General features: G+C 43.2%; 1 protein-coding gene across 7 annotated transcripts in view; it reads left to right on the forward strand.

Annotated features, from left to right (window-relative positions):
• The window catches only part of PTPRM (protein tyrosine phosphatase receptor type M), a 901,381-nt gene that overhangs the window by 708,549 nt on the left and 174,626 nt on the right, over positions 1 to 18,206 (forward strand). For 3 of the 7 annotated variants that reach the window (XM_075533118.1, XM_075533120.1, XM_075533123.1), the window contains 4 exons: positions 6,376 to 6,527; positions 10,877 to 10,951; positions 11,166 to 11,192; positions 15,811 to 15,998. In XM_075533118.1, the coding sequence (XP_075389233.1) occupies positions 6,376 to 6,527; positions 10,877 to 10,951; positions 11,166 to 11,192; positions 15,811 to 15,998 (442 nt within the window). The remainder of the gene's footprint in view (positions 1 to 6,375; positions 6,528 to 10,876; positions 10,952 to 11,165; positions 11,193 to 15,810; positions 15,999 to 18,206) is intronic. The other 4 variants (XM_075533119.1, XM_075533121.1, XM_075533122.1 and 1 more) reach the window with 2 other exon arrangements.

The following is an 18,206-nucleotide window of genomic DNA, read 5'->3' on the forward strand; positions in this document are numbered from 1 at the left end:
TAGTTGGAGCTTGATCTTCTGGCCATAGTGAGTCAGCCAGTATGTTCTGCAGGGTCGGGTGACTTGCAGTATATTTTTTGAGTTCTTCCTTGTCCTGGAAGACCCTTATCTTACCCTCTATCTTAATGGATAACTTGGCAGGGTATAGGATTCTGGGGGAGGCATTTTCATCTTTCAGTTTTTGGAAGATGTTGCTCCATTCTCTCCTCCTCTTCATGGTTTCAGCTGATACGTCTGAGCATATCCTTACCTGCGCTCCTTTGTATGTGACTGTCTTCCTTTCTCTTGATGCTCGTAGAATTTTCTCTTTTTCCTCTAAGTTGGATAATTTTACAATTATATGCCTTGGCGTGTTCTTCTTGGTGTTTAGCTTAGCCGGCGTCCTCTCTGCTTCCTGTATGAGAGTCGGATTCTCCTTTGTTAGGTTGGGGAAATTTTCTTCCAGGAATTCCTTTGCTATCTTGGCGGTCGATTTGTGTGTTATGTTGTGTTCCGGTAGACCGATTATTCGAATATTATTCCTCTTCATAGCATCTGTCATTGATCTCAGGCTGTCTTCTGTTTCTTTAATTTTCCTATCTGATTGTTTTTCTCGCTTGCTTCGTTTGGTTTGAGCGTCCTCGAGTTCACTGATACGGTTCTCAGCCTCCTCAAGCCTAGATATAGCTTCTGTGACCTTTTGTGTGGCCTCTGCTACCTCCTCTGTTAGTTTCTGCAGTTCCTTTTGGTGGATAGTATTCATCCCCTCTATTGTGGACTTCATCCCCTCTATTGTGCATTTCATCCCTTCTATCGTTGCATCCTTATTTTGGTTTGCTTCTCTTAGCTCCTGTATTACTGCAAGCAGAGTTCTGAAGATTTCCTTTTGTGGCTGATCTATATCTGTTTCTTCTATGAGTGACGTTAGGTCTGTTAAAGTGCCTCGTTTTTCTGATTTTTTTGTTGGGAGTGATGTGGTCTGTTGATTTTTCCTTGATCCTTTAATAGGCCCCATGTTTCTGGGAGACAGGAGTAACCTTATTGTGTGGAGGCTCAGGCCACTGTGCCGTCTCCTGGGGTGGCTGGGGCAGGCTGCGGCAGGCTTAGGGCTGGCACTGGGGACCCAACAGGGCCCCAGGTGGTGAGAGCTGGCTGGAGCTCACGGACGGCTCCTCAGGGACTGCAAAGCCGAGACCCAGGCTCCACTGCAGGTGGAGTGTTTGATCTGCCCGGGCTGTGAGCGGGCGCGGGGAGGCCCCTTGGATAGCTGCGCAGGCAGCTGCGGGACACTGCAGGGAACAATGGTGTTCGCTCTCCGCCCTTTTGGCGCGAAACCGCAGGGGGTAATGGCGCCCTTCCTCTGCTCAGGCTCAGAGTCGCGGCCGCCGGGGTCCCCGCAGCACCCTGGGGAGGGCACCTACTCTTGTGCCTTGCGCAGGGGGGGGCCCTTGGTGGGCAGACTCAACAGCGCGGGGCGCGGCGCTCCGCGGAAGCTCAGGGTCCGGGACAGGCGCGGGTTGAGCTATGGCTCCTGTTGGCGGGAAGTGCTCAGCGCAGGGTCCCCGCCAGGAGTGGAGCTGGCGCTAGGCTGCCAGGGGCTGGCGGGGGCGGGCGGGGGTGGGAGGCCAGCGCACGGAGGGCAGGTGGAGAGGTCCGCGGCAGCGGTGCGGGTGGATGGTCCCCCGTGGGGGTCGCCAGACAACCCACGGGTCCGCTCCCCTGAGCTTGGATGAATGGAGGGAGGGACGTGGGCCAGAGGGCAGATCGCTGCCCTGCGGGGAGAGGGGAACTGCGGGAGAGGAAAGCTTCTCTCCCAGTGGAGATCCGCGAGTGGGGAGTGGGCCGCTGGAGTAGGCAGGGCAGGCAAGCGGCTCTGGGCTGGCGTCGGGTTTGGGGATGGAGCCTAAGCCGGTCGCCAGTGAGCTCACGGCAGCTTAGTGGCCAGAGATGTCCCACTAGTCCGGTCCTCTTTCACCTAGACCCCTGCTCCGGACAAATACGTGGGGTAGGACTGGGGTGCTGTCCCAGGGGGATATTTCACTCACCAGACTCTTACTATTCAGCTACCTGGTCGCCAATCCCGCTTTGTTTGGAGGAGCTCTCAGAGTATGCGGGTGTCCCTGTCGGCCATCTTCCCCCTCTCCACAAGGAAACTTTATCAATACTGGAATTTAATAAGCTCAAAGAATGAATTTGTCCTACATTTTTTATCTCTATTTCCTTTCAAAATTTGGGGACTATGTGTTTTCCTTTCTCCAATTTTTTTGTGTTATTTTTCAGCATTGGTAGGTACTTATTTCTTATTACTAAGAGACTGCAAATTTATTCAGGCCAAGTTTTCTTTTTTTTGTTCAATAATTATTAGCTATTATTATTACTTTTAGAACCAGCCTTGATCTTCTAAAATATTTGTTTTCTGCTTTCATCTCCTTTTGGTAAATTTTTAAAAATCATTTTATTGGGGGCTCGTACAATTCTTATCACAATCCATGCATACATCCATGTGTCAAGCACATATGTACATTTGTTGCCATCATCATTTTCAAAACATTTGCCTTCTACTTGAGCCCTTAATACCAGCTGCTCATTTTCCGCGTCACTCCCCACTCCCTCATGAACCCTTCATCATTAATAAATTATTATTATTTTGTCATATGTCACACAGTCTGACGTCTCCCCCGCCCTCCTCTCTGGTGTCCATCCCCTCAAGGAGGAGGCTGTACGTAGATTCTTGTAATCAGTTCCCCCTTTCTACCCCACATTCCCTCTACCCTACAGGTATCGCCACAGGTCCTGAAGGGGTCATTGTCCTGGATTCCCTGTGTTTCCAGTTGCTATCTGTACCAATGCACATCCTCTGGTCTCGCCAGATTTGTAAGGTAGAATTGGGATCATGATTTGGGTGGGGGGAGGAAGCATTTAAGAACGAGAGGAAAGTTAAAGTTTCATCATTGCTACCCTGCACTCTGACTGGCTCATCTCCTCCCCACAACCCTTCAGTAAGGGGTGTCCGGTTGCCTACCAATGGGCTTTGAGTCTCCACTCTGCACTCACCCACATTTACAATATGACTTTTTGTTCTTTGGTGCTTGATACCTGATCTCTTCGACAGCTCGTGGTCACACGGGCTGGTGTGCTTCTTCCATGTGGGCACAGGCCAAGTTTTAAGATTAGAGATTGAAAGGCAAACCACTTGTTAAAAAAAAAAGTGGAAAATAAATTTACTTGTGTGTTTAGAAAAGATAACAAAGATCATTGTTTCAACCTCCAGAGTTTCCCCTGAACTAAAGACCTAATTTCACTAACTTCACGAAGTTCCTGGCCTAGTTTTCCATTTTTTTCGCTTAAATAGTAAAAAGAGATCTGAAGCAAAACACCTCAAAGAGCAACAGCAAAGGGAAACCCTGTCCCCATGTCATTCCCAAGCCTCCGCGAAATCCGACGTTCTTCCACCAGTTGTAATTATGGAAGAACGTTTGGCTTGTACTTAAAACCAAAGGAAAATCTCAGACAATGACTCAGAAACGCCATAACTTAGCAAGCTACATTTGATAGATAAATTGTAGAGCATGCTCCATATGAAAGCTTTGGTACATTGAGATCATAGATTAGAGAGATCGATGATCCAGTGCCAAACCTGGCATTTGAACAAATTATCTCCTCTCAGACTATATTTTCCTCAGCTATAAAATTACAGGTAAGACTCACTATTTTTCAAGGTCACAAGAATTAAATAACACTGGCAAACGGTCATGGGGGTTTTATATTATTTTCTCCTCCTAGATATTCTAATAAAATTAATTTCTAAAGGGTTGTTATAAAAGAAGCCTACTGGCATAGTGGGTTACAAGTTGGACTGCTAACCTCAAGGTCAGCAGTTCAAAACCACCAGCTACTCCACAGGAGAAAGAGGAGGCATTTTGCTTGCATAAAGATTTATAAACTCAGATACCCGTAGGAGCAGTTCCACTCTGTCCTCAATCACACATGTTTGATTTGGGCCACATGCTGTTCCATTTTGAAATTTGAATTGCTTGACAACACAAACATTAAAACATTTAAAGAAAATTTGGATTTCTGGTTTGTCCTGTTGAAGCTTGCAAAGTCTGGAATCTCCCTGGGACAGCAGTGAGCCTGGGGTGGGCATTTCACTCTGTTATTGCTCTGGCCTCCACTCCTTCCTATCGTACTCCTGCTTCACCTGCTCACACAACCTGCCGGGCCCTGGTGAGACATCTGTGTTGTAACTTCCTATGAGAGGGAGAGAGAGAGATTGAAAGGTGGGGTTAATGCGGGCACCCTTAGCTAAGGACATGGAGTTGAATTTGGAAGGAGGCTCATGGACACAGATTATGTGCTTAATTGACATGAGCTTAAAACTGTGGTATAATTGGCCTCTGGTTGATTTGCTTAGACCCAGAAAACATGGTTCTTTTGCACTCACAGATCAGAAATGAAGTGCTTCATCTGACAACATTGATTCACAGAGAATTAGAAAGATCTTTTCCAGGACAAGTTCAGCCTTTGATTGGTGCCCACGTCCCGAGCACCAAAGCAAAGCACACTCTGTCATTTTTAAACCTTTAAGATCACGGGAATATCAGCAAGATAAGACCAAGAAGGACATTGCGTGGTGTTGGCTAGGCCACCTTCGACAAAACTAAAGAGAATATTGAAGCAGTTATCTGAATAAACCCATCTAAAGGAAATGAAGGGAGTATAAGCAAAAGGTGGCGGTCTTGCTAGAATTGTGGAGCTAATGATCTCAGCCCCAGTGCTTGTGAGGAGGTCTGGTCTAAGAATGCCTTTCCAATCAACTGGCAGATTCAGAAGTAGAGAGGAGATGTATTATTGTAGCTGCAGCTGTGAAGTCCAAACCTGAGCGTCTCTCTGTCCGTAGCACTTTTAGGTCGCCCACAGCTTAACTTTGGCTCTCAGTCCAGCATGACTGGCTGGGAACAGGGACTACACAGAAAGGGTTTCATGATGTTACTGCTTGTCGGTTAGACGAAAATGCTCGTGTCCCAGTGCAGTCACAGCACTTGTGTAATTTTCCCAGTCAAGAATCTGTCTTTAAAAAATAGCATTAAAAGTGCCTAGGTACTAATGAAACCCCTCTGCCTTCAAAGTATGAAATTAAATAGTATTGTAACTATAGGCAAGAAAGCATTTGAATTATGTTGCATTTGGAAATGACAATAAAGATTAGCCCTATGGGCTAATGTTATTGTCTACATTGCATATACGATCTCCCAATATGGTGATGAATTTGATTATATGATTCATTTGAAATGCTGCTGAGTCGTACTTCAGTCATAGTCAAAATGATTTGCTAGAAATAGGTGCCATTTTCATTCAATCTTTTTTTTTCATGCTGCTTGGAATTTAGCTAGAATTAGAACATTTTAGGACATCGTATTTTGACACCTTTCTACCTTCTCCATAAGCATCTAATTCTGTTGTTATCCATTTTGAGGGCATAAAACAGCCTTACCACCTTACTGAGAAGATGTGTAAAAACGTGTTTTAACTGTTCATTTATATGCCACTCTGTTGTAAATTGTTATGGTTTGAAAAAAGTGTCTTTAGATTGTGAGTTTGGGGGTTAGAGAGCAGGATGCATGGACTAGATGTGAACTCTATCTCCAAAATAACTGGAAACCTTTCTGCTATCTGAGGCCTTGTCCACTCAGCTCCAAGGGAGGGAGCAGTGGAGACTTAACCGCCGGGTGAGGTTTTCCAGGGACCCCAGCAACATAACTGCTTTTCGGTCTGCTCTGTTGACAGCCTTTGATAGGGAGCACGTGTTGGCTCATCTGATATTTAGAACAGTATCAGAGCCCCTCCCCCATTCAAGGCCCCCCATGATTCTCTTAAATCCCGAGTCCCTTGTCCTTTCTTGGCTATGTCATCATAGACTCCCTGCCACAAACCCTTCCATTATAAGATCTGAACCCCTTGCCTGGTTTTGCTCTCCACTTTCACAGTGAACCTTTTTATATCCACCCTCAGAGAAGTCTGCTCTTTGACCCTGAGTGTGACAAGGCAGACAATAATTTAGTAAACAGCTAAGAATTTTAGCAGCGTGTTAGTAAACAAATTACAATTGTGTTGTACTAAGATCATTTGCAACTTTAACTTTAGTAGGGGAAACCCGAAGTGATTGGATAGACTGTAAACTCAGATGTTGCTGTGACTGCTTGTCGTCTTGGCAGCTGATGTTTTTCACGTCTGTATCTGAGGCCTGGCAGAGTGTCTGGCATCTCAAAGTCACTATAAATTAATGTATGAATGAATATAATTAATTCACTGAGCTGGCCCTCAGCACGTTATACACATGCCAAAACTCCCAATTCCATCTGTCTTCATGTTTATAATGAACCTTTTTGTTTGAAGGAAACTAGCCAAGAAGCGGAAGGAGACAATGAGCAGCACCAGGCAGGAGATGACCGTGATGGTGAACTCCATGGACAAGAGCTACGCGGAGCAAGGCACCAGCTGCGACGAGGCCTTCTCCTTCATGGACACACACAACCTGAATGGGAGGTGTAAGTTCAGGCCTTTCTCTCTTTCCGCACATCCTCCTCAGTGACCAGGATTCCATGTATGACAAGGGAGCGAAGAAAATGAATCCTCCCTGAAAAATCCCATGCAATATGACTTGTCCTAGTCGCTTCAGTAGCCCTGCAGATGCCTTTGTGTGCCATCGGTGGTTTCACGGAGGGGGCGTAATAAATGTGACATGACCGGACCAGCACAGGAACCCCACAAATCCACTTCTATACGACTTAGGTAGCAGTGACAGGAAGGGGCCTCTCCTCTCAAAAGGGAGGCACCTGCTTCTTATCATCCTGATGGCATTTAGATCTCATTCGTGAGCTATCCAGGTGTAGAATTACACCGGAGAAGCCTGTTACAAAACAGTTCACTAAATCGCAGTAACAAGTTAATTGTTTATTTGTTTAGCTGGCAGGTTCTTCCTTGATTATAGGGCGATTAGTGACAATTAATAAATTAAATTGTATTTCAACTTCCCAAATCTTACATTTCACACCAGGTGGGTACACTAAGCTCTCCGAATGCCTTCCCACACTACCACCTGTGATTCAGGTAGGTAGAAGGCAGTATTTTAAGAAACTAACAATTAGATTGATTACAAGAAGAACAACTGTTTATGCTTGGTGATCTTCCCAGAAACCAGAATTAAATCCCATGCCAGGTGCCTAATTCTAACTCACACCCTGCTGGGTTCAAGGTCCACACGCCATATATGCCCAAGGATTGCACGTAATGCGAGCTATACCATCACGATGTTGATCAGAATAAGGTGAAATCCAAGTACAGTTATCACTGTTACTATAAAATAAATGCTTACAGCCGGCAAACCTTCACCGTTGTAACCTTCATCAGTCTTCAGCATTGTCGTGAGCCATAGTCACAGATGCAGAATTGTGTTCAGAATCGGTTTAGGCAGTGTGTGTAGGCCCTGACCAACCACTGGTGCCCTGTCCTCACTTCACAGCTCCGCTCCAGAACCTGGAAACCCCAACCCAGACACGCACCTCTCTTAAGGCACTGCATTTTTCTCACACTCAGCATGTCTACATCTGTTTTGTTTTGGTTTTCCTTTCTGTCATTCTGGCCCCCGTTGTTCTCCTTGGTGGGACTCAGAGAAGTGCCTTGTGTTTGTCCCCCATACACACATTGCTCTGGGCTGCCTTGGTACAGGTGGGCAAGACAATACAACTCCTCCTTCTCCTTGCTTCTAGTTGTTCTTGACCCTTCACATCACTCTCGGTGCAGGGTAAAGAAGCTCAGATGCCCACTAGTTCTCATATTATGTCCTATTTTTTTCATGTAATTATCCTTGCTTTTATATTGCAGATATCATATTTTTTCAATTGTAAGAATTTACATAATCTATTTCCCCGACTAAGGTGGCTGCTGACATATGTGTTGTAGGGTGGGCTGTAGATATCCTCTCCACCACACCCAGGTTTGAATCTTGAATGTTTGCATGGAAGGAATCACACAGATAGATGATAGAATTTTACTTTCGACGATAACCCACTACTGTTCCAAATTTTCTATTTGACGATATTTCTAAGGAATGGGTTTACTTGAATGACCCACTGAGAGAACAGAAATTGACATTAGTTGTTTCTAGGCTTTTGAAGTTTGAACAATAGGAAGTATTTGCCTCTGGACAAAAAGTTTAATTTGGCAGTTATTTTTTTTTAAAGAGAATATGTCTGGAAGTCCCAGAATGCTCAAGCACAGAAGAGTACCGCAGAGGTGGGCATCAGCTGTCAGGGCTGACCGGGCTTGACACATTATTTTATGCCTCCCATCACGAAAGCAGTCGTGCAAACCAACAGTGGGCTTTCCGTTTTTCTCCCCTTCTTGAGCAATGAATAGGTCTCACCTCCTCCCCTGGGAGTGACCCTAATGGGAAACTTGATCTTCATACTGGCCTGATGCTATTCAGGGTGAGCAGCAAAGGGGAGAGGAGAATTGCAGGCAAAAGTGTCCACGAAGCTGCCAGACTCTCAGCCCAAACCCCATTACAAGTGCACGTGTGTTTGAGATCATTTCAGATTGGGGTGCGGCGGGGGGGCGGGGGTGGAGGGGTTGGGGGTGGGAATGCTACAGGTGGGAGAGGAGTAGCTTTTAGAAAAGACACAATGAGATTGGAGAGTTTGAAAACAAGTACATGAACATTTATGGGGGCTGAAATGTTAGAAAATAAGTGTAAACCATATCATCTACATTACTATGTTGTTAAACGGAAGAAAGTTACTGTGTTTGGCAACCTGTTCCCATTGCATTCATTCTAGCTCACAGAATCCCTGTAGAACAGACTAGAGCTGTCCACTTGTCTTTCTAAGACTCTAAGTCTTTCGTGGAGGACAATGCCTCGTCTTTCTTCACAGAGCAGTTGCCAGGTTCACACCTTGCCACACACAGCTCGTTGCATAGCCCCGGGCTCCTTACATGGACTTAACCATCACATTCAAAGTAAAAAAAATTAAATCTTACTTTAACAAAACGGTTCAAATAAAAATAGTCAAAAGTGCTATGGTAAAAATATAGAAAGTAAAAATTGTGCCGGCACCATAAAAACCGATGGCACTTTGTAGCTGGTGTTCCATATCGTTGAATGAGTCCAACTCCTGGAGAGCCCGTGGTCCACAGGATGAAGCACTGCCTGGCCTTAGTCTCACGTCCCGAGTGTGCTTTGTAGGTACTGGCTTTTTGTGGTTATTTTCATCTTTGGTTACGCTGATTCCTGGCAGTTTCCTGCCAACATGCATTATAAATGAGATGCCTCATCTACTTCAGAGAAGGACCTTATAAATGACAGCCAGCCTGGGTTCTGAGTCTCCCTGTATCATTTACTAATTCTACGACTAATTATGTATTGAATAGCTACAGGTGAGCCAACATGAAATTGAGTATTTAAAGTAAATGTTTCCAAAACATATACACAAGTACAAATACGATCTTAAATGAATGTTCCACTCTCTACACAACTGCAGTGGAGGCAGTTTCCACGCGTGCCTTCTCTAAGAGCAGAGTAGAACTGTAAATCCCGTGAGCAGACTGCCGCAGCGCACCTCCTTGTACAACTGGTTGGTTTGAGTTTCCGACTTCTTTCTTGTAGAAGCCCAGGGCTGGCCCCCTGTACCACAGGGTCCCTCGAACTGCCCGGCGAGTTGAGCTATACTAAGCCGTCATCGGAATCAGCATGGCGCACGCTATTCCCAGGGCTGTGGCAGTGCTCCCGCAAACACAGGGATGGAATGGGGCAGTGCTCACCTGCTCAGGGCCTTGACATCAAGTAAATCCGAGAACTTCATCCGAGAAGGCACGATGTCGACTGCCGTGCAGTCCTATCATTTATGCACTTAGCTGAAGGAAATTAAAGTGGTTGTGTGGGTTTTTTAATAAATGAGGACATTCAAGAGAGCTGACAGACTATTTGATAAACAGGAGATATCAAATTTCAGTGGGGCAAAATAAATTACTTGGGATTTATTTTTTATGATAATAACATGGAGGAAGTTAATAAGACAGTTAAATCTTGACTGTTTCCAAGGAATATTTAAAATAAAACCCATTTCTTTCATAAGGATGTTAAGGCCAATACGTAAGCATACGGTTTTAACCTTTATATAACATTACCTTTATATATAATAAGCCAAGTCATAATATTAATTTCTCTGAATTTCCAAAGTAAGAAGACGAATTAGTAAACTACTGAAATATTTGAGTTTCTTTGAGGAAAAGAGCGGCTTCTTCCCAGTAACTTACATATCGCCTAGAGTGGAACCTCAGCAGTGTAAGCTTCACCAAGTCGTGGGACGTGTGTGAAAGTCTATGTCCTCCAGGATCACCAGAAACTTTTCTAAATAGTTATTTTGTTTGTTGGTTTTATTGTGTTTAAGAAATTCAAAGGGCAGATTAAGTACCTGGAGATGAGCTCAGATCTTCGGAAATATAGTCACAGCTTCATGACTTTCGATGTGGCTACTATATACCACTGGCCATTTCTTTAAAATAACTTAATATTCAAAATATTCTCAAAAAATCATATATGGTCACAGTCTCAATACTTTTTGTTATAAGAATCAGTTCTATGTGATAGTAGAATTTGTACAAATAAGCTACACATCAAAATAGAAGTCTTTAAATGATTAAAAGACACATGTCTCCGAAAGAACACGTAACTATTAAGCAACAGCTGGGAGTACTCGTCGTCCGATTCCACTAAATCTCTGGCATTTCTTCAGCTCAACAGTCTAGGCCAGTATGGGCACTTCCCACAATGACCGCGGGTTACTACTTTCAAGGTATTGCCTCCGCAGCCTCTGACTAGCCCTCTTTTCATTTGCAGCTGTGTCTTCACCTTCCTCCTTTACAATGAAAACAAACACACTGAGCACATCGGTGCCTAATTCCTATTACCCAGGTAACAGATTTTTTCCATCTTTCTTCTTCCTCCTAACCCCTTCGCAATCAGAATGAGTGCTTGCTTTGCCATTCCTGTGCTTGACATGATGTAAACCAGTGCTTTCTGAGGCTTTCTACGGGGAGGCAGAGGGAGGGAGGAACTTTTATCAGCCATTTACTGTTCTTTCTCTTTTTTACTTTCTCTGCATTGACCTGCTTATGATGTATGACAGATCCATTTGTGCCAACTGCAATTTTAGGTGAGAACATTTCCCTTTATCACAGTTCATTTCAGGAATAATTCAGATAGTCAGTGGCCACTCTCTGGGTGAGGGTAGGTTAATTTTGTATGATGCAGGACGTGGTGGGAGAGGCAGGTGGCCAATGGGGATGGGATGGTTGATGGAAAGACTTTCTCTAAAAAAGTCTGCACGGTTAGAAGAGGTTGCTGCATGTATATTGGGAATGGTACCCAAAGTTCGAGCAAACAACCCCAGCTCCAGTAATGTCCCTTTCTACGTTTCGAATTTAAAGTTAGCTCGGGTCACATGGGAAAACAGCGTGTCCGCACTCACTCAGCATTAAGTTCTCAGAGCTGAGCTCTGCCCAGTGTGGAGTGATGAAAGTGAAACACTTACTGTGAAGCACTGATCATGTCAGTTTTAAAATTAGCTTTTTCATAATTATGCCAAATTTTATGCAGAAAAAATATATATCAGCATAGCGCTTTGCCCCCTCCCTATCCTTGGAGTCACTCTGGGCGACACCCAGCATTCAGCAGTGTCTGTCATGGGGTGAAATTTCAAAGGAGCTGATGTATTTGAACGGTGAAATGACAAGATGGCACTTTATAATCATATGGTTTGTTCTGTGTCAGATGTCACTAGAAATGAAATAAAATGTTAGCTCGGTGGAGCAGAATGCATTTAAAGTCTGAAATGTTCCCAGCAGGGGGTTAAAGAAAACAATGCCGTTTGTCCAATATAGAAGGGGGAAGAGAAATGGCCGTACCTGGCTCTGATTCCAATAAGCATGAGCTGCTACTGCTTCCGAGACGCATAAATAACCCGAGTGTGTCGCGGCTTGTGTTCTCTTTCTACCACTAACTTACCGAGAAGGAGCCCAACACCGACGCCCAGGTTTACAGCCATTCATTGCAGCAGGAGCTCCGTCCTCGGCCGCACAACTTGTGTGCCTCTCTTTATGGGGGTTCGATCTGTGCAATGTCATTGTTCCTACCTGTGCTTCTCCAGTCTCTAGGTTGTTCCCCGCTTTCGGTGCAGTCTGAGTTCAAGCAAGTGGGTTGTCAAGGGGGAAAATGATTTAAGAAGTTTAAAAATGGACATCAAACAATTTTTTAATTTGCTTCATTTTGAGGGTTCACTAGTCAACGCCCCCCAATCCCCATCCCATTTTTTAATACCAAATATAAGTGAAAGATGCAGAAATTTTATTCTTTTCAAAAATGAGGGGAACAGACTAATCTTATGCACCTAAACAATATAGTCTACTCATAAAGGACATTTGCAGTGTGCACGAAGGCATTTATATGCACTTCCCGAGATGCTCTGGCTTTGGAGGGGGAGGAGGGAGAGTCTTTTGAGAGGAGGGCTGAGAAATGTATTGTCAAAGGGAAGAAAATGTTCAGTTTTCATAGCAGGATTCAGATAGAGCTATTAAACAAATGCCCCTTTTTAAAGTCCCTTCATTGTGATGAACACTAATGAATGGCATTGTTTAAGTTTGGGTAGCCTTGTTTCATCATAGAAACCTTGGTTGTGCACTGGTTAAAATACTTGGCTGCTAACCAAAATGTAGGCAGTTCAGTGGTTGTGGGTTTTGATCAGGCATATTTACAGCAAGAAGTTTACTTGAATAAAACATCCAAAAGTGATGTTTGTAGTGAAAAATAAGTCAGCAAGCTTAATAAGTAATTGTTACCTGTACACATTCTGGGTGTGTTGGTGTAACAAATAAAAAGGCTTGGAAACTATTTCTTGGTGTATTGGCTGGAAAACTGAACCTACACAGAGCTTAAGGATTTGGTGAAATTTTCACAGGGAACTACAGGAAGGAGATAAAGCTATCTATCTCTGCTGGCCCTCTCTGGGGACAGTACTGATTAGAATTGACTTGAGACAGTAAGGGCTGTTTTGCTGTCACACTGGACAGTAGCACAATTAAAGCCTTTAGTTGCCACCCCTCTGTCCTAACAAGCACTAGCCCCAACGCACAGCACTCTGGTATACCCTTCTCTCGTGTGTGTGTGTGTGTGTGTGTGTGTGTGTGTGTGTGTGTGAGAGAGAGATACGGGGGTATGTATAAATCTATACACTCCTTCACCTCAAAGATGTTGAATCCAATTAAACTCAACTAAAGATTCAACCAGTTTGTTGAAGATTCAACAAACATAAAAAAGAATATAGGTAGAATCAATTTTCAGTTCTTAGAAAACCATCAGAATATTTACATAATTACAAATTACATTTTTTACAGTAATAGTTTCTTTTGGGGAATTCAGAAGAAACTTCTTCATCATTAATTTCAGGAGAATTAAGAATTTCTAATAATGTAGTGGACCCCATTTCCTAACAGATATTGCATAAGAAACCTAGTCCCTGTTGGATATACATGTGCTAGAGAGTCGTACTCTTTCTTAGAGAGACGCGGTAGTTTGTCAGCGCTTCCCTGTATGTTCCACACTGGTGATGAGGCCAAAATGCCCTAAGAGTGTGAGGAGTGATTACACGCAGCACTGCCAGTGGTTTCAGCTTTGCACATGTTAACTTCTGAGAACCGCTAGTTCGGGGACGAAAGAATTGTTAAATGCTGGTCTATACATGGGAAGCCCACGTCTTTAAGGAGAAGTTGAGCAGGTCAGTCACAATGCAGGGCGTATTGATTATGTTCATCCCAAAAGGCAAAAAACTGAGAGAATGAGAGAGGCACAGAAGGGAAACTAATTAATGTTCCGTTTATTTTAGTATAAAGACCAGACCTTCCTGCTGGAGTAGCTAAAAGCTCCCCAGACTCAGAACATCGGCAGGGACCTGCGTCCCAGTGTATTTACTTGTCTATTGCCAGTGGGATAATCTGATGTGAAAAATGTCCAGGTTTATTTGTGACCATTCCAAGGGGAACCTACGAATTGCTAGGTGTCAAAGCAAATCCAAATGGGAAAAAAATCATAAACTCAACTTACCACGCCCTCTTTTATTTTGTCTTTGTGTCGTTAGCCACCTTGTAGCGATCCAGGTGCCATTTCAGCTACAGCCACACAGCTACACACTTGTGTGCCACCCTCATGCCATGCATCCCAGGTGCTTTGCGATGCAGATAGAAGTAGGGGCTCAAAACCAGGCCCCGCTAGCCCAGGACCCATGAGCTAAATGTCCCTTGGAGCTAAGCGTAGTAAAGAACAGTGACCATAGCTGAATTCCCATTGATAAACAATCTGGTGATTGTAATATATATATTTATATATATATATATATGAACATTTATTTTCTTATATATTTGAGTTCCTCATACCTAAAATCAAGTCTGATATGATAACTATTCTCATTTCAAGTGACTTAGCATTATATTTTCATAATATTCACCTTCAATTATAGAATGGCTAAAGGGATTCAGCATTATAATGAGTTAACCTGTAGAATGTGGAATTCTGACTCTAATAACACTTTCCTGCATAAGACTGTTTTAATAGCTACAATTTCTACAGCTCATTAATCTAATTTATTAGTAGTCCATTAAAATATAGCCTCTTTAGGCTTATTTGACCAAATTTTCATATTAATTTTGTTGTACAATTTGGTTGACTTGTTCAGAAAATTTAAATGAGAAAATGTGTTGAATACAAATAAGACTCATTTAGTTATTACTTGGTTCATGGGGGATAAAAAGCAATTGTTATACTATCTTAACCTCCTTTTCATTATCAAATGCTTAACCACCTCCATCCTAATATGATGAGAGAGAGGAAGCTTTGCCCTCTGACCACCTGTAAATAGAAAACTTAACTGTAAAATTAAAGTACAAAATAAAAATTACCTGTAAGTGTTCACACAGTGCTATTGCTTATTCCCTGTTTCCTTTTTCTCCTCCTTTTTTTTCTCCTGATATGTATCTTCTTAAAAGTGCCAATAAATGGTAAGTTCCCCATTTGCCCATTGGAGAGGTATGGAGGGAGTGGGAGTGTGTGTTTGACCTGTAGATTCTGACACAGCCAGCTGGTTCGGTTGCGTGTCGGCCTGCATGCTAGCGATCAGAACATTCACTTTCGTGGTGTATGAGTCCACAGTATTATGTTGAGCTTTAGAATGCCAGAGCATGCAAAGTGACTACTCATCCAAACGCTCTCCCCGGCCAGATCGCCTTTTCTTTCCACGCTTTGCTTTGGTTCATGTATTAAGTCCATTGTCATTGCTGGCTCTACAAGCCAAACCATCTTGTGCACTTTTATTTTGCTCACAGGTCATTTGTACAGAGTTTATTTACTTCATCTTACAAGAGGATTAACTGATCTTTGGAAGAACACAAGACTGGTTGTCTACCAGGCCTTGATGAAGTTTCGGACGGAAACTTCTATAAACTTTAGCAGCAGAGACTGTTGGGTTTGTCTCGATCCACTTTGGGGAAGCAATGTATCATTTGGATGCTTTGTGAAAACAAAGACTTCTGCCTCATCCCAGTCAGTATTGCTAGTCCCATTGAAATTTCCAGATATTTAACTTTTCTTTTTGGCCAAGCCATCCTAAATTAGGAGATTGCAGCGTAGTTGAGTGATCCCACCAGCAGTAGGCAGTGTCTTAGCATGGTCAGCGAATGGCTCGGATCCCCTTGATTCAGTCTCACTGTCTAACCCTCTTTTCTCAGATGAAACCCACACGATGGCCAGCGACACCAGCAGCGTGGTGCAGTCACACACTTACAAGAAGCGCGAGCCCACCGACGTGCCCTATCAGACGGGGCAGCTGCACCCGGCCATCCGCGTGGCAGACCTGCTGCAGCACATCACCCAGATGAAGTGTGCAGAAGGCTATGGCTTCAAGGAGGAATACGAGGTGAGCACAATGAGGCTTCCTCGCTCGGGGACCCATTTCTGTGTGGTGGTACTCAGGATATCAATGGAAACAGAATATGAACTGGGCTTTCTGCTTTATTCCCAGAAATGGGGCGTGAAATCTGGGCCTTCCAGGCTCTCTTCTTTGTTCTGAACTATCTTCTTTGGCTTTTCTTATCCTTAAGCATGGCAGTAAACTCAATCATTTTTCAAGAAGAAATTGTATGCTTATAAAAGTATAGGCCATGTGATGTCACGCGGTGATGGTTAAATGGTGTCGTGTGGCTAGCTGTGTCTCTAACAGCTGTTACTGTCCTGCCAGTCCAACGGACATTGTACTGCCCGGTGCTCTGTGTGGGCAACTTTCAGGGACACTTCTGAGAATAGTGACATCATCTTGCTCTATAAAAAGGGAGGTTTCACCTTTTTCACGGCCTCTGTCATTAACTAACTTGGTTGAAAAATCACTCAGGAATGGTAGAGAATTAAGAGAAGCTGTCTGGTTCAAATAGCACACCGTCACTGATGTGTATGTTGCGGATCTTGGAGAATGAGTGTGCCTGTCGTGCCAGATAGAGGTGGCTGGATTTCTTTGTATACTGCATGAAAATTAGTTCTCAGATATTGATGAAGATCTGGTACCATGCTTGTGCACAGAATGAAATGGGATTATGTAGATATGTGGCTTTATAAATCTTAGAATGTGTTTGTGGCCCTGTACCTACTGAACCTGTGCCTTTGTTGGGAAACTTCTAGAATTAAAGTATTCTTAAAGTCAGTTCCCACCACCCCTGTGAGTTTCAAGCTCTATTTCTTTCTCCTCTCTGGGGGAGAGTCGGAGCCCTCCTTTGATGCCCCAGATACGGTGCTGCCTTGGGTTTAACGCTCTCATTCCGCTTCGTCACCAGAGACCCATTTCATCAATCAGCACCGCACATTGCAGTGTGGACCACGTCTCCCTGCCCCTCCTCTGAAAACCCATCTTTATTGTGCAACACAGAAAAGCAGACACACACTTGCCTGCTAGCCCGGGCGTCTCAGTGTATTGCGGATATCACAGCTCAGCTCTGCACTTTATAAGGTCAAGGAAACCAAAGCAAACCATAGTTTTGGGTGTTAATCCAAAAACATTTTCAGCTGAAGTTCTGTATTAGCAACCTTAAAACACGTAGATTTACTTTTAGTGATTCAACAAATATCTCAATGAAATTGACTGACTTTGCATATTTCCTCATGTGCTTTCAAATGATAGGTTAGGAGTTAATATGATTAAGAGGAAGATTTCCAAAAGCATTAATATCCTATGAAAGGAAGATTAGGTTGTTGAGGAAATATAAAGCAAGTGAATAGGGATGATGTCTTAGTTCCATCTAATACTATTAATGTAGATATTACTTAACTGTTTATTAAAGATGTGAATGTCAGAGAGATTGGTTCCAGGATCAAATAACAACTCACAATGGGTCCAATTTTTCATGAACAATATTAAAATATCCACTTTAGAATTTCATATAATATACTATTTTAAAGTAGGCAAAATTATTTTCCACTGAGATCTTCTGCATAAATATAATTTATAAGTACAAACTACAGCAATTTATACTCATTTTGAGCAGATTAAAGCTGATACATCATTAAAAGCTGTTAAACTGTGAAATAAAAATGTATTAACTAATTACACTTCAAAAATACATTTCTCATCCTAAATATGAGCGGATCAAAGTACTGCTTCAAAATAAGAACTAAAAACACGAATGGTTTAAAAAGAGAAGGTATAACAATTTTAAAAACCCGTTACCATTGGGGCATTTCCAACTTGTAACAGCACTGTCCAGGGTTTCTGAAATGAAATCTTCAGGGGAGCAAACAGCCTCACCCTTTACCTGTGTAATGGCTGGGGGGTTTGAACCACTGGTGTTAGAGTTCAAAGCCCACTGCCTAATATACAGCACCACCAAGGCTAGGGGGAGGGGAAAATGAAGAAATTATACTAGAGAGGGAAGCAGGAACACACAGGAGAATGCTATTAGGAGAAATATAAAATAAAAACTCAGAAATATTGAAAACTTTTTCTAACCAACAACCAAACCAATTGTTGTCAAAGCTATATGGATTTACAGAAGCCTCATGTGTAACAGAGTAGAACTGGGCTCCATGGAGTTTTCAAGGCTGTGACCTTTTGGAAGTAGATCTATTGCCAAGTCTTTCA

The sequence above is a fragment of the Tenrec ecaudatus genome, chromosome 15, assembly GCF_050624435.1.
Source record: "Tenrec ecaudatus isolate mTenEca1 chromosome 15, mTenEca1.hap1, whole genome shotgun sequence".
Classification (NCBI taxonomy): Eukaryota; Metazoa; Chordata; class Mammalia; order Afrosoricida; family Tenrecidae; genus Tenrec; species Tenrec ecaudatus.